General features: G+C 36.4%; 1 protein-coding gene across 1 annotated transcript in view; it reads right to left on the bottom strand.

Moving 5' to 3' along the window:
* Positions 1-16,541, bottom strand: part of ABCB1 (ATP binding cassette subfamily B member 1) — an 86,728-nt gene that overhangs the window by 44,715 nt on the left and 25,472 nt on the right. The window contains 2 exon segments of the mRNA XM_087447087.1: positions 1,247-1,418; positions 8,550-8,674. Coding sequence (XP_087303213.1) covers positions 1,247-1,418; positions 8,550-8,674 — 297 coding nt within the window.

The following is a 16,541-nucleotide window of genomic DNA, read 5'->3' on the forward strand; positions in this document are numbered from 1 at the left end:
TTGACTTGGTTTCTCGTCAGGGTTAAAGAGAACTAGTGCCACTATTCATTTTGTTCTAAATCACACAGGAATTAGGTTACCCAATAATTTACGTAGAAGGAATTCTGCTAAGTGATTCTATACTTGTTTTCGCAATTAGGCCTTACAACAACACTAAAAGTTACGGCACGTCATTCCTGTCATTTCCATTTGGCAGAAGAGGTAATGGAGGCTTGAGAAGTCTAGGTGGCCGCCCCAAATCATACAGCGAATAAGTGGCACAGCTGGAATCCGAACCCTGTAGGCTTGATATCAATTCCTGAGCTCTTACTATTCTGGGTGCTTGCAGTTTGTGAGGCAGATCTGGGTTCAGTGAATACTGGACTTGAAACTGCTTATCTACATCACAATTAAGCAGAATACACCTCTTGTCACAACCTAGGTTCACCCACAGCATCACTATCCTAATAAGAACTTTTTGGTAAAAGTCATTCTTAACTAAACAGCCTCACACATTTTCGATGAGGCAACAGTTTGAAAAAACAAGAGATGCAATTATTATATACACATTACAAATGTAGTTCCTGAGAAATGGAATTGTTTGAAAGGACTCAACAAAAGAAGGTCTGTCATTAACTCAATATTCCTGTGCTTGGCCTATAAAAGAGGAACTGAGTGACTCTTCACACAGTATGTACTTTATTAGATCAAGATACAGACTGAGCTTGGTTTGTGAATTATTTCATTGCCTTTAAATAAAAGAGGATAGCATCAAATGGCAAGCCTTCTGTGCTTGTACAGAGGTCTGAAACGCAGAGAACCTCTGAACGGAATATTCTTTTAGGAAGTAACAATTTATACTTCCGTATATTTATGACATGGATTAGCTGTCATTCAAAAGAATTTGAAAAGAAGTTAAACTGACATTTTGCCATTTGTTGTTGTGAATAGTAAATCAGAAAATAAAAGTGAAGTGCTTAGCATAGAGTCTGGCACAAAGAAGTAATCTCAACAAACTAAAGTTCATGCTGTAGAGACTGGTGATGTCAATATTATTTAGGCTACAGGATAAACTGTGCAAGGGACCTAAAAAAAGACAAAAGTGGCTGTTGAATATCTCTAATTTCCTTTCCACTTTTTAATCTAGTAGCATGTCTCTTTGTATTATTCAATAGTTCTTCAAAATATATTCTTCTACAGTCAAGCCTACACCAATTTTCACTACCATTTTTAATAATGATTCATTTCTTAATATAGCATCACTTACAGTGAGTACTTTCCCAATAGAATATTCTCCTGAGAGGACCAAGGAGGTCCCATACCAGAATGCCAGGGCATATGATGCATAGATCAATAGGAAAGCAGCACCTATAGAAATGTTGGCTGTAATAGCTTTCTTTATCCCAATTCTTTTAGCTTCTTCTAAATTTTTGTTGTACCTGGGAGAAGAAACAAAAATTATCACATATACTCATAAATCTTATGAAGTGAGTCAATATACCATGATGGTTATTGAGTACTTAGAAAGTGCCCAGCCCTGTGGTAGGCGTTTTACATGTATTTTCTCCTTTTGTCCATACATTGACCCTATGATATTAATGCTATTTTAATTCCTTCTTGCAGGAAAGGAAACTGAGGCTTACAGACATTAAGTAATTTGAGAGAGAGTCTTCTAAAAGCTCCTTCTCTGGCCTTAGCAATAGTGAAATAAGTGAAATTATATTTAGCAAACTTCCAGAACTTGCATTGCTTCATACACAAGACAAAATTAGAAGCTATGAAAGCACTTGTGTTTTCCCTTTAAAATCTGCATGCCTTCTAAACGTATTAATAAAAAGAAGATATAATGCGAGAAAGAGCTCAACTTGAGTAAGTCCTTTAAATCTCTGAAGGTTAAGGAAACTTTGGAGATAGTTTGCTCTCCATCCTGCGTCCCCCTGGGACTGCTGGAAGGACCAACTGAGAGGATACACGTGTGAGAGCATTTCGAGAGCTTTGAATTGCTATCTAATACTTTTTACATTTAAATAAACTATATAGTTTATCTTATTTCCAAAAAAATGTTTGTTTTTAAAGTCACTGACCTGCAAAAATTATTTGGCTTAAAAATGTATATTAATCCATCATTACTTATCCATGTCCCCTTCCTTAGCTTTTCTACACATTGCCTACATCCCTTTGCCTCTCTCAGTGCTTCCCAACATTGGTCATGTCATGGCTGCTCACTGCTGGAGGAAGAGGCTCGGGCTACCCAAGGCCTTCTGGCTACTTCATGGGCTGAGCAACTCAAGATCGCAGCACATCTATAACCCTGTAACCCGTACACAACACAAAGGTTTGCAATATATTAGCCAAAGTTGGAGAACACTCATTAATATTTCTTAGAGTAAATACTGGGAATTACACAAAAAAGGGCAAAAGCAAGGAAGCAAACAAAAAACAAAATGCTGGAGACTACTGACAGATTTTCTCTCTCCAGCTCTAATGACTTCAAGCTGACTCCCAGATGATAACTATAGTACTTTTTAAACCGTCGGAGAGCAGTTAATTTCTGATGTTAAAATTAAAGGAGGTGGTGTCTGTAACTTTACCTTCATTTGAAAGGAACATAGAAGACTCTTCTACTTAAGAAGAGAGATGTGGAGATAAGCTAGTAGGGCCCAGATTCAAAGAAAAAGAAGGATCTTTGCAAATATAGAATCAAGGTAAAATTATTAGAGAAATAGGACAGATTATAATTGAGCCTTAAACCTACTTTGATCCTCTTAATCACAACTCCCTGTGGAACCTTGGAACAATGCCTTGCAGAAAGAAGGAGTTCATAATTGTTGAAATGAAAGAACTTACTTCCACATAGAATTCATATTCTGAGGTCTTTAATCCATAAAAACATGACTATATAAATATTATTAATTTGGTTCAGAGAATTTGTTCCATTAAATGTCAGCGGAGTTCAAGCCCTGCTCAGCTGCAAGCATGCATTCTTTCTTGCCTTCATGACTTTTTTTTAACCAGCTACTTTACAAAAGCAAGCCAAATGAAATTTACATGACCATCATGTCCCCTAAAGACCAAATTGAAACAGAACTTTATAGTGATAAAATACTAACTTATTATTAGTTTCGCCCTGCAAAAATGTGCCTCAACTTGCTAGTTTAACTTTGAACAAAAAAATTATTTTTGAGAAACGTGTTTCAATGGTTGATATACATATGTGTGTATATATAATATATCTCGCACTTTATGAGTTGATCTGAGGTGAAAGTTACTACTAGACATAAATTATACATGATTACATTTAAGGAACTTCAACGCCTTGGACTCACACCCTGTTATCTCCTTTATTTCAGTTCTTGCTTACTGAGACTAATGCAGAAATAATTTCACTCCTATGTTGTTGTCCCATGCAGCCAGAAGAAACATTTGCACAGGAAAAATCAACAGTAAGGAAGAAAATCATTTAGATACCAGAAAAGATAAATGAAGACAAGGGGGTAAGGAGGGAGGAGACATACACAATTCTCCTTTTACACAGGCTTTTTGATTAGCATTTCAATAAAAATATCGCAATAAAAAACTCGATATTAAAATCATCCATTCATTAAAAGCATTAGTATGAAAATGGTAAGTAAAGCAGGAGTTCCTAAAATGGCCTAAAGTTACAAAACAAAACATTGATATTTAGAAAAGATTCTTCTTCTTAAATATTATGAAAATATTTATCAGTGATACAAATAGCCACTTACAAGAGCGAGGAATAATTTTAGTTAAGCAAACAGAAATCAATAGTAATAGGTAAACATTTGTAAGACAGAAGGGAGAAAATGTTTTTAAATCAGGAGAAGAAAACTATTATATACTACTGAATTAAATTCATTTTAGATTCTGCTTAAATTTCCATTCCAACACAGCCAGCTTCCTCCTGCAGCCACTAACTTGAAGAGAAAGACGAAGACCTTAGTTACTTGTGTTGGTGGAAACAGAGAAGGGAAGAGGTAGAACAAGAAAGAAAACTGAAGGATTATATTTGGTCTAAGATAGTTTTATCAATTCTACTTCCAAAACATCCTGTATCTATGTACTTGTCACCCCTCTCCCGCCTGAGGTCCTGATCAGGCCACCACAAGCCCTTCCTCCTGGACCGTTACAACAGCCTTTGCAATGTTCTCCCTGCTTCCACTCTGACTGCTCTCGTCCATTCACCAGACACTTACAGACAGAGAAATTCTCTTATAACATGGATAGTCATTCCCTTCTTTAGGATCCTCAACTGCTTCCCTGTGCCCTTGGAATAAAATCCTAACTCCTCACCATGGCCTGCAAATCATCAAGTTCTGGCCCCACCCACCTTCAACAGCCTCTCTTCACCTCAGTCTCCCCTCACTCAACTGAGCTCCAGTCACACAAGCCTTAGAATAGTTCCTAGAACATACCAAAGTCTTTGCCACCTCAGGAAATCTGGGAGACTCTTCTATCCCTACCCCCACCATGGCAGGCTTTTTATCATCCCTCAAGTCTCAGCCTAGATGAAACCTCAAAGATGCTTCCCTGACCACCATATTTACAGTAAATTTGCCCTCCTCACCCTCATCAGCACACTCTTTGATCCTTTCATAGCACATTTTAAAAATCTGTAATTTAATTTATTTCTTGGATGATTTCTTTCTTGTCTGCCTTCCTACTTTCCTCCTTCCTTCCTTCCCTTTTTTTCCGCCTTACTATTTTCACTGAGGCTCACATGAGGGCAGACATCCTCTATTTCCAATCCACTATTGAAAACCCAGAGCCTAGCCCAGTGCTTAGCTTGTGGTAGATGCTGGCTACATTTGTTGAATGAGTGAACTTTCAAGAAACAGCCAAACTGGAAAGAACCTTAGGTCATTAGGTTGTAGTCTTAAGTCTACTCTTGATCTCCAGGCAAATCTAACTTCCAATGCTCCAAGGGAGCACATCCCTTCAAAGATACATTCCAGGGGCCGGCCCTGTGGCTTGGTGGTTAAGTGCGCGCGCTCTGCTGCTGGCAGCCCGGGTTCGGATCCAGGGTGCGCACTGACGCGCCGCTTCTCCGGCCATGCTGAGGCCGCGTCCCACATACAGCAACTGGAAGGATGTGCAGCTATGACATACAACTATCTACTGGGGCTTTGGGGGGAAAAATAAATAAATAAAATTATTAAAAAAAAAAAAAGATACATTCCAGTAACTAGTATCTTCTGAAGAAATGATTCCACACATAAAATCAGTCTTGGAATACAGCTGTGTAAGCCCATTTGCTTATTCTTATAATAAAAAATTGATCACCATCTTCGTTTATCATTTATCAATCTTCATTAATCATTACATTAAAAAACTGATCTCAATTCCTTTAAACTTTCAGTGACCTAAATGATCAGATTTATCTAAGTTCGGAATATTGGACTTGACTCCCACAATGTCCTTTCTCTCCTTACCCAGGTTACATCCCATACATCATTACAGTTTTTTGTTACTAATAATCATATCTAATAAAAATATTATCACATTCCTCAAATTTAGGATGTCATTAATTGTAACAAATATTTTTATTCAGTTATTTTATGTAGCATTAAGAATGCAGTTTAATAGGACACCCCATATACAGCTGGGACCCAAAGGGCTACACCCTCAGTATAATAAGCACCTAGCACATGGAAAGTGACAGCAGGAGAACTTGCTTGTCTCAACCCTGGCAAAAATTGAGGTGAACAAACCACCTCCTCTAAGAATCTGGACCATCAGGCAGTACTCATGCAGGTCTGAATATAAATTCACACTACCCATGTGGTTCAAAAACTCCTGGACAAAGAACTTAAGGTAAGGTCGTCTCAGCTTAGCAGTGCCCCCAGTCAATGGCAGAAGCAAACACAAATCCTGCCTGGAAGAACTCGACCTCAATCCAGACCCACAGCGATTATAAGATGACACTGATTGTATGATTTTTCTCAATTTCAGTCAGGGTGGATTGTGAGAGAAAAATGTGCATCTTAGAACTGCAGAGCTACTACATGTGTTCTAAATGTTCACTGCTGGTTCAAAGGAATGCCGTTTTTTCTGAATCATGATCAGGTTACCCAGAAATCTTACTGTACGTTGTTAGTTTGCAGAGTCTACTGGAATTTCTATGTAGACAATCATATCATCTGTGAATAATGACAGTTCTGCTTCTTGTTTTCCAACTCTTAAAGCTTTTCTTTTTTGTTTTCTTTTATTATTCTTACTGTTATTTGTTTCCTTCATCTTATTATCTAGTACCAGTACAATCCTAAATAGAAATGATGCTAGCAGACATACTTGTCTCATTCATTATTTTAAAAAGGAATGCTGTTAACATTTTACCACTGAGTATGAAATTTCCTGTGAAGAAAGGCATTTCTTATTCCTAGTTTTAAGAGTTTTTCTCATGAATCATATGTAATTAATGCTTTTTCCCATCCATCAAAAGAAAAAGTTTCTGTAATCTGTAACGTGCTTAGTTATATTAATAGATATCCTAATGTTAAACCATCGTTGCACTCATGAGATAAAGCCAACATGTTCAGGATTTACTTTGAATCCTGATACCTTTTACATGGTTTTGTTCAGCTAATAATTTATCTTGACTTTCTGCATCTATGTTTTAGGTGACAGTGTCCTATAATTTTCCTTTCTCATATGCATGTCTGGTTGTGGTATCAAAGTTACACTAGCCTCATAAAATGAACTCGCAATTTTCTATGTATTATTTTTCATTCTCTGAAACAATTTGTGAAAGATGGAGTTATCTCTTTCTTGAAGTGTTAGTAGAACTTGTCTGTAAAATTATCTGGAATGGTGGTTTCTGCTTGTTTATGTGTGTATGTGTATGTAGGGGCAGGGATAGAGAGATCTTTAAGCTGTGGATTCAATTCCTTTAATGATTATAGGTGTACTCAAGTTTTCTTCTCTTAAGTGAGAGTTTTAATCTGTATTTTTCTAGGATATTGTCTATTTAATCAGGGTTTTAAACATTTGTTGGTGTAAAACTGTAATTTTATTAAATAGATTTTTATTTATCTGTAGCAATTTTTTCTAATTCATTCTTCTTTTGTTCCTGATTAAACTTACAAAATACTTGGTTATTTATGAGTCTTTTCAAAGAATTCCTTTATGGATTTGTCAACCCTCTGCTTTTTTACCTTTATTTTCTATTAAATTTATCTTATCTCCATTAATTCCTTCTTATACGTCCTTTACTCTGTTGTTTATTTTTCTGACTTCTTAATTTGGATGCTCAGTTTATTAATTCTCAAACATTTTTCATTTCTTCTACCAGATATGCTAGTGGTATCACTGGACTAGGATTCATTTTTAATGTGAAACCCTCAGGTTTGGGGAGAGAGAGCTCCCTAGTCCACAGAGGACGATAAATTCAGACTCTAACTGCACCTGAAGGGGAGGCCTGAGATTTTGATTTCTATGGAGAGATGCTCTTCCTCAGCTCAGAAACTAGGCAGAAGCACATAAGCTTTTTCTGTCTCCCCATGCTGGTGGACATAATCTTTTTCTGGTCCCTTTCCACTGAGGAAAACTGGAAAAGAATTCTAAGTTCAAAACTTCATTCTGTGTCTACTCAAACATTAACTACTTAGAAAGGACTTTTCTGAACAATCTCTATACATAGTACCCCCTATGACTCTAATAGAGTATTTCCCCCAATAACATTGACCTCAGCTGGTATATGACATCTTTTGTTGATTTGCGGTTGTTGGTACCCTTCCCTTCCCCCCTACTAGAATATTGGCTCCAAGAGAGGAGGGCTGTGTGGATTTGACTGGATGTTTGCCTGCATTAAGCAGACTTCCCATTTTATTACTCAGACATATTTTAAGGCAAAAGCAAAGCCTTAGCACAAATTGAGATAGAACATAGATAATGCTTTCCTTTGAACTATAGTAGGTACTTTGCCATCACAAATTATTCTAGGAGGATATCTTTTTGGGTATGAAATATATCAACAAAAGTGTACTCGAAACACGCATGTACAGTTTAAAGAATAATTTATACAGAAAACACCCATCTAAGCACTACTGAGGTCAAGAAACAGAACACGGCCAGAGCCACAGAAGCCTCTGCCATGTGTCCCACTCTTATTACCAACTCCTCATCTGCCCCAAAGGGAACCATTATTCTCACTTATAAAAATCCCTTGTTTTTATTTATGGCTCTAGCAAACAATGTATAACTTACCAATTAAAATGATTAAATGTCCCCAAGGATCTTACACAAAATACTCATTTAATCTTAGAGAATCAAGAATTAACTTGATGGGGAAAAGAATTATCATCAGAGATATAAAATATCTTTCAGCCTTAAGAAAATATTCTATGTCGCTACCCGCCTAGCAGATATAAGAAGGGTACAACTAGAATTACAACTTGTCCACAATATTAGCCATGCTGTAATATATCCATAAAGCTATTTAAGGAAACATATGTATTGGAGAATACCCTTATAATCAACACTGTCAACCTGAAGGGCATATAAGATGACATAGAATTTAACATTTCTATCAACTTAAAAAAAGAGACTCAAACCTTTCCAGTTCTTTCTTCTGTCCTCCAAATGCAATCACAGTTCTGATTGCTGCCAAGACCTCTTCAGCGACTGCTCCAGCTTTTGCATATGCCAAGAGTTCTTTATCAGTAAATGAAGAGAGTATCTGTTTAAAAATGCAATTTCAGACCATTTAAAACTGTTTAACAAGTTAATTGTATCTTTCGTAAAGTAAAATTAAATATATACACAAATGCTGTTTGTATGTTCATGTATGTGTAGAAGAAAATCTTTTACTTGTCTTTGGTCATGATGCTCTATTTTTTAGTACACATATTCGCTCTGTAAGCCACTTCAAATTCTTTTTGGACTGAGATGGTAGATAAATTATAATAAAAGTTTTATTTTCTCACGAAATACCTCATGGATCCTCATCTAAATGAATAAAACTGTGACTTCCAGATCTTAAATTTCAGAAAAGGAAGTGTATACTATAATCATTAACAAAAATTTTTAAAAAAGGCGTTACATTAAGGAAATATCGTGTGTGCTCAACACACAACCGTTAATGGTACTCTGGTTCAGAAGTGTCAAGGTGGGAGGCCAGAAGAACGCAGGGGACCAAGCGCTGTGCTCTGACAGGACTTCAAGAAGGTTTCACATGCCAGGGGAAGCAGACAGTTCCCTTTGCTGGTGGCTCCTAAGCAAAGCAATACATTCAGCCACCAGGGAGGTCTTTGTTTTATGGATGCGCTTTGATCCTTCTGTTTGATTCCTGAGCATTTATTCCGTGGAAGGAACAGAACTGGGTACTTTGTATACACAGGATCTCACTTATTCTTCTCAATTGGACAGTAAAGTAGGTATTATTTTCCCCATTTTATATATGAGGAAATGGAGGGATGAAGAGGTTATTTGCTAGTAAGGGAAATATCCATGATTCAAGGCTCAGTTCATATAGCTTCAAAGTCTGAATTAACAGCCACTGGAGTGGCTCTCTCTCTCTCTCTGAAAGCAGCCACTGACGTGTGAACTGGGATGCCAGAGGGCCCTATTATGAAAATTGGATCAACTGGCAGGGCAAGGACTAAGGTTACTATTTGTACCCGGGATGCCTAAGTAGTCAACCATAGAACTAAAGATTATACACACAAGCAATTCATAATAAAAATCTGATTAAATAGTATTAGACTTTTTGAATAGTTTACAGGCATTTGTGGACTCATCTGGATAAGTAATATCAGTCTATTCCATACTGTCAGAAAAAGCTCAAACTTGTCTTGATTTTAACAGTGCATTTCTTCCTTTGCTGTGTGTGAAAGTAAAAGGAGCTGTGATAGATGTGGGAACAGGTGGGTGAAGGCAAATGAACATTTCATAACTATGTTCCATATGCAGATATTGTGCTGCATGTCTTTGGTACCCAAAGCAATAACCCATGATGCCCCAAATCTTCCTGACTTCTCAAAGCCACCTTCCTCGGGCTGCCCCGCCACACTCGCCAAAATGATTCATAGCGCTGGGTCTGAGGCAGTGTGGTCACTGCCATCCCTGAATAAACAGGTCGGCATAAGATAAGAGGCCCACACAATATGAATCAGCTATTCGTCTCTGCTCCTCTTGAAAACTCACCCCACAACAATCACCCACACCAGAGGCAGCCAACAACAGGAAGATTACCAGAAATATTTTTGAATTAGGAGTTTCAAAATATGCTATTTTAATTTATTAATATATCAAGTACCTATTAATTCAATAAACCTTGCTCTTTTTCCCTTCTATGAACTTCCATAATTATAAGCAGATGCTTAGGCAGGACTACAGCAGAATCTTCATTAAGTGTTTTGTTTTGTTTTTTAAGAGATCATGTCTGTTAAAAAAAACAAACAAAACCCCAAACTATTCTTAGCGATATGAAAAGCAATATCCTTCTAGTGTTCCTCTGATATAAAATAATAGAATGGTGATACTTCCATTATTACAATTACCCACATAATCTATAGATAGTATTACTAACTCATCCCTTCTTCCAAAGGCTGCTAATTTCTTAACAAAGCCTAATTGTATTCGTTTGAGACATATGAAATTGTTACTTCTATAAGCTAAAAGCTGTCTAATAATATAGGCTATTTTGTATCATTCAAACTAATATATCCAGAAGCAATATTTTTGACCACTACAGATATTTTGACATGCATCTCTGTCCCATTTCTCAATGTAGGATTTTGTTTTGTTTTGTTTTGAGATAATTTATACATGCTTTATGTTTTTTCAACTTTTTATTTTTAGATAATTATAGACTCACATGCAGTTCTAAGAAACAATACAGTGAGATTCCATATATGTTTCATCTTGCGTTACCCAATAGTAACATCCTGAAAACTACAGAACAATATCCCAACCAGGATTTCACGTGTAACATTAATCCATCAACGTGATTCAGGTTGACCAGTTTTATATGCACTTGTGTGTGTGAGTGTGTGTGTGTGTTTGTGTGGTGTGTGTGGTTCTAAGCAATGTTATCACCTTCGTAAATTCAAGTGACTACAGTCATGACACAAAACAATACCATCACAAGCATCCCTTGCTGCTATCTCATAGCCACAGCCACCTCTTTCTCCACCCTTTGCCTCTCCTCCCCTCCCCACCATTAAGCCCTGAAAACCACTAACCTGTTCTCAAGTCTATAATTTCGTCATTTCAAGAATATTATAGAAATGGAATCATATGGTATATAACCTTTTGGGATTGGCTTTTTTTGTGTGTGTGAGGAAGATCAGCCCTGAGCTAATATCCATGCCAGTCCTCCTCTTTTTGCTGAGGAAGACCAGCACTGAGCTAACATCTATTGCCAATCCTCTTTTTTTTTTTTACCCTTTTTCTCCCTAAAGCCCCAGTAGATAGTGTATGTCATAGTGGCACATCCTTCTAGTTGCTGTATGTGGGATGTCGCCTCAGCATGGCCGGAGAAGCAATGTGTCGGTGCATGCCTGGGATCCGAACCCGGGCTGCCAGTAGCAAAGTGCGCACACTTAACCGCTAGGACATGGGGCCAGCCCCCTGGGAATGGCTTTTTTCATGCAATATAATTCTCTGGAGCTTCATCCAGGTTGTTGTGTGTATACATAGTTCTTTCCTTTTTATCACTGGGTAGCATTCCATGGTATGGATGGACCACAGTTTGTCTACCAATTACTTGTGGAAGGATATCTGGGGTTGTTTCAGTTTGGGGCTATTACAAATAAAGCTGCTATAAACATTTGAATACAGATTTTATGTGAACATAATTTTCTTTTCTCTCAGATAAATGCCCAGGAGTACAATTGTTGGATTCTATGGTAATTGCATGCTTAGTTTTAGAAGCAACTGCAAAACTGTTTTCCAGAGTGGCTGTACCATTTTACATTCCCACCAGCCATCCACGAGTGATCCGGTTTCTCTGCATCTTGTCACCATTTCGTGTTTCACTATTTTCTATTCTAGCCATTCTGCTAGATGTGTAGTGATATCTCATTGTAGTTTAATATGCTTTTCACTGATGGCTAATGATGCTGAACAACTTTTCACGTGCTTACTTACCATCTGTAGATCCTCTTTGATAAAATGTCTGTTCGGATCTTTTGCCCATTCTCTAATTGGTTTGCTTTTTACTATTGCATTTTGAGAGTTTTTTATGTATTATAGATATTAGTCCTTTGTCAGGTATGTGGTTTGCATATCATTTTTTCCCAGTCTGTAGCTTGTCTTTTCATCCTCCTCACATGGCTTTCACAGAGCAAAACTATTTAATTTTGATGAAGTCTAATTTATAAATTTTTCTTTATAAGGATTGAGCTTTTAGTGTCAAGTCTAAGAACTCTTGCCCTAGGCCTAGATCCTAAAGATTTTCTCCTATGTTTTTTTCTAAAAGTTCTATAGCTTACATTTTACATGTAATTCCATGAACTGTTTTTAGGTAATTTTTATATACAATGTAAGGTTTAGGTTGAGGTTCTTTTTTTTTTTTGCCTGTGGATGTCCAATTGCTCCAGCACTATTTGTGGAAAAGGCTATTCTTCCTCTATTGAATTGCTTTTGTACGTTTGTCAAAAATCAGCTGGGCACATTTGTGTAAGTCTTTTTCTGGGTTCTCTATTGTTTCATGGATCTACGTGTCTATCCCTCCACCAATATACTATAGCTATATAGTAAGCTTCATGTCAGGTAGACTTATCCCTCTCACTTTATTCTTCTTTGTCAAGATTGTTTTAGCTATTCTAGGGCCTGTGTCTTTTCATATAAATTTTAGAATAAGCTTGCTTGTCTATGTCTACAAAAAACCTTACTAAAAGTTTTTATAGGAAATGCCTTACTCCTAAGGATCAGTTTGGAAAGAACTGACATCTTTACTATGCTAAGTCTTCTAATCCATGAACACACCATATCTATTCATTTATTTAGCCTTGATTTCTTTCATCACTATTTAATAATTTTCACCATACAGATCCTACGTATGTTTTATGAAGTGCATACCTAAGTTTCATTTTATTTGGAGTGATTGTAAATGGTATTAATTTTAATTTAATATTTAAACTTTGTTTTATGCATGTTCATTGTTAGTATGTATAAATGCAATTGATCTGGTATCCTATGACTTTTCCAAACTCAGTTATTAGTTCTAGGAGACTGTAGATTTCTTGGGATTTTCTACACAGAGAAAATGCAGTCTGTAAGTAGATATAGTTTTATTTCTTCCTGTCTAATCTATATGCCTTTTATTTCTTTTTCTTGCCTTACTGCCGTGGCTAGAACTTCTAGTACTTTGTTGAAAAAAAGTGGTGAGAGCAGACTTCCTTGCCTTCCTTATTCCCAATCTTAGAGGAAAAGCATTCAGTCTTTCACTATTAAGCATGATATGAGCTGTGGAGTTTTGCAAATGATTTGCATCAAGTTGAGGTAGTATCCCTCTATTCTTGACTTGCTGAGAGGGTTTTTTTTTTTAATCATCCATGGATGTTGGATATTGTCAAATGATTTTTTTCTGCCAATTGATATGATCATATAGTTTTTCCTCTTTAGCTTATTGATATGGTAGATTATATTGATGGATTTTCAAATGCTGAACCAGCCTTGCACAGCTGAGACAAATCCCACTTGGTTGTGGTATATTAATCTTTTGATCCATTGCTGGATTTGGCTTGATAATATGTTATTGAGTAATTCTTCTTCTTACTCCCTGAAAGGTATTAGTCTGAAGTTTTCTTTTTTTCTATTTGCTTTGTCAGGTTTTAGTATCAGGGTAATACAGTTATCTGTCGCTTAACAACAGGGATACGTTCTGAGAAATGCATCATCAGGCAATTTAGTCACTGTGCAAACATCATAGCGTGTACTTACACAAACCTAGTTGGTATAGCCTGCTATACACCTAGGCTATATGGTACTAATCTTAAGGGACCACCACCCTTAATGCACCACCATATATGCAGTCTGTTGTTGACTGAAACGTCATTATGTGGCACATGACTGTACTGGTCTCATAAAATGAATTGGAAAGTGTTCCCTCTTCTGGGGGAAAGAAGAGAAAGTGTTTTCTTCTGGAAGAGACTGTATAAAATTGGTGTTAATTCTTCTTTAAATATCTGCTAGAATTTTCCAGTAAAATCATCTAGGCCTGGAGAATTCTTTCTCAAGAGCTTTGAAATTACAAAATAAATTTCTTTAATGATTATAGGACTATTCAGATTGTCTATTTCATTGTAGTTGGGTGTTGGTAGTTTGTAGTTATCAGGGATTTGATCTCTAAGTTTTCAAATTTATGAGTGTCAAGTTTTTTGTAGTATTCCCTTATTATCTTTTTAATGTCTGCAGGATTTGTAGTGATATCCTTTATTTCATTCTTGATATTGTGATTTGTGTCTTCTTTTTATTGATTGTTTTGAAGAATCAGCTTTCTGTTTTATTTATAGTCTCATTATTTTTCTATTTTCAATTTCACTGATTTCTGCTCTTTCCTTTATTATTTCCTTCTTCTCCTTGACTTGGTTTTATTTTGCTCTTCTTTATCTAGTTTCTTGAGGTCGGAATTTATATTAGTGATTTGAGACCTTTCCTCATTTCTAATGTAGACAGTTAATGCTATAAATTTCCCTCAGCACTTCTTTAGCTGTATCCCAAATATTTTGATGTTTTGGTTTTTGTTTTCATTTAGTTATACGAACTTTTTCCTTTGAAATGTCCTTTATGATCCATGGATTATTTAAAAATGTATTGCCTAATTCCCACACGTTTAGAGATTTTCTCATTGTTGTTCTGTTCTTTGTTTCTAGTGTGATGCCACTGTAGTCAGAGAAAACACACTTTATGGTTTCAATTATTTTAAATTTGTTGAGGTTTGTTTTATGGCCCAGCATATGATCTATATTGGTGAAGGTTTAAATGTGTATCCTGCTGTTGTTGGGTAGAGCATTTTATAAATGCCAATTAGATCCGACTGGTTGATTGTGTTGGTCAGATCTTCTGTATTCTAGCTGATTTTTTGTCTAGTAGTTCTATCAGTGCTGAGAAGTGAGTGTTGAAGTCTCCAACTATAATTGTGATTTTTCTATTTCTCCCTTCAACTCTCTCAGTTTTTACTTCATGTATTTTGAGGCTACATTATTTGGGTCATACACATTCAGGATCATTATGTTTTCCTGGAGGATTGATCCTTTCATCATTATGTAATGTTCCTCTTTTTTAATAGTAATTTTCTTTGTTCTGAAGTCTACATTAGCAGATATTAATATAGCCACTCTTTCTTGAGTTAATGTTTGTAAGGTGTATCTTTTTCCATCCTGTTACTTCGACTCTACCTATGTTATTAATTTTGAAGTAAGTTTCTTGTAAGCAGCACATAGTTGGGTCACATTTTTTTAATCCTCTCTGCAAATTTCTCTCTGAATTGGTATATTTAAACTGTTTCAATTTAAAGTAATTAGTGGCATGTTAGCAGTTATGTCTACCATTTTCTTATTGGTTTTCTATTTGATTCCTCTGGTTCTCATTGCTCTGCTTCTCTTTTCTTGCCTTCTTGCAGGTTACTTGATCAAGTTTTAACATTGGATCTTGACTTATTTACAGTGTTTTTGAATATATCTTTTGCTTGGGTTTCATAATGGTTGCTCTATAATACTCATATGTGACTTATAAAAATCTACTGGCATCAATATTTTACCACTTGGTTACCACTTTGGTTCAATCGTCAAATATAGTTTAGAAATCTCCTGGGGTTAAGGAAAGTCTATTGTATATTCCCAATTTCTGCTCTTTCTGTTGTTCCTTTTCCCTTCCTGATCCTCCAATATTGCTTTTATCATTTCCCTTCTGTTTGAAAAACTTCATTTAGCTAGTCTTTAACACTAGGCGTGCTAGTGGAAAATTCTTATAGTTTTCCTTGATCTGAGAACGTTTTTATTTCCCCATCACTCCTGAAGAGTAATTTTACCACATACAGTGCACACAGTTCTTTTCTTTGAGCACTTGAAAAATATTATGCCACTTCCTCCTGGCCTTCATGGTTTCAGATGAGAAATATGTTGTCATTCAAATTGGTGTTCCCCTATAGATACTGTGTTTCTCTCTAGCTGACTTCAAGATTTTCTTCTTTGTCTTTAGTTTTCAATAGTTTAATTATGATGTGCTATGAGATGGAGTTCTTGGGGTTTACTCTGTTTGGGGTTAGCTCAGCTTCTTGGATCTGAAGCTTTATCTTTCACCAAATACTGGAAGCTTTCAGCCATTATTTCTTCCAATACTCCTTCAGCCCCACTCTCTTTCTCCTCTTCTTTTGAGGCCTCAAGGATAACAAATGTTGGATCTTTTGCTATTTTTCCACAGGTCCCTGAAGCTCTTTCCATTTTCTCTCTGTTTCAGAGTGGGTGAATTCTGTTGTGCCGTCTCCAGGTACACTGATTCTATCCTGTCATCTCCACTCAACCAGATCGAGCCCATCCAGCATGACTTTTATTTCTGCTGTTTTATCTTTCGCTTCGCTAGTTTCATTTTGTCCTGTT

This window comes from Ceratotherium simum, chromosome 1, assembly GCF_057802395.1.
Source record: "Ceratotherium simum simum isolate JZ-2026a chromosome 1, ASM5780239v1, whole genome shotgun sequence".
Classification (NCBI taxonomy): Eukaryota; Metazoa; Chordata; class Mammalia; order Perissodactyla; family Rhinocerotidae; genus Ceratotherium; species Ceratotherium simum.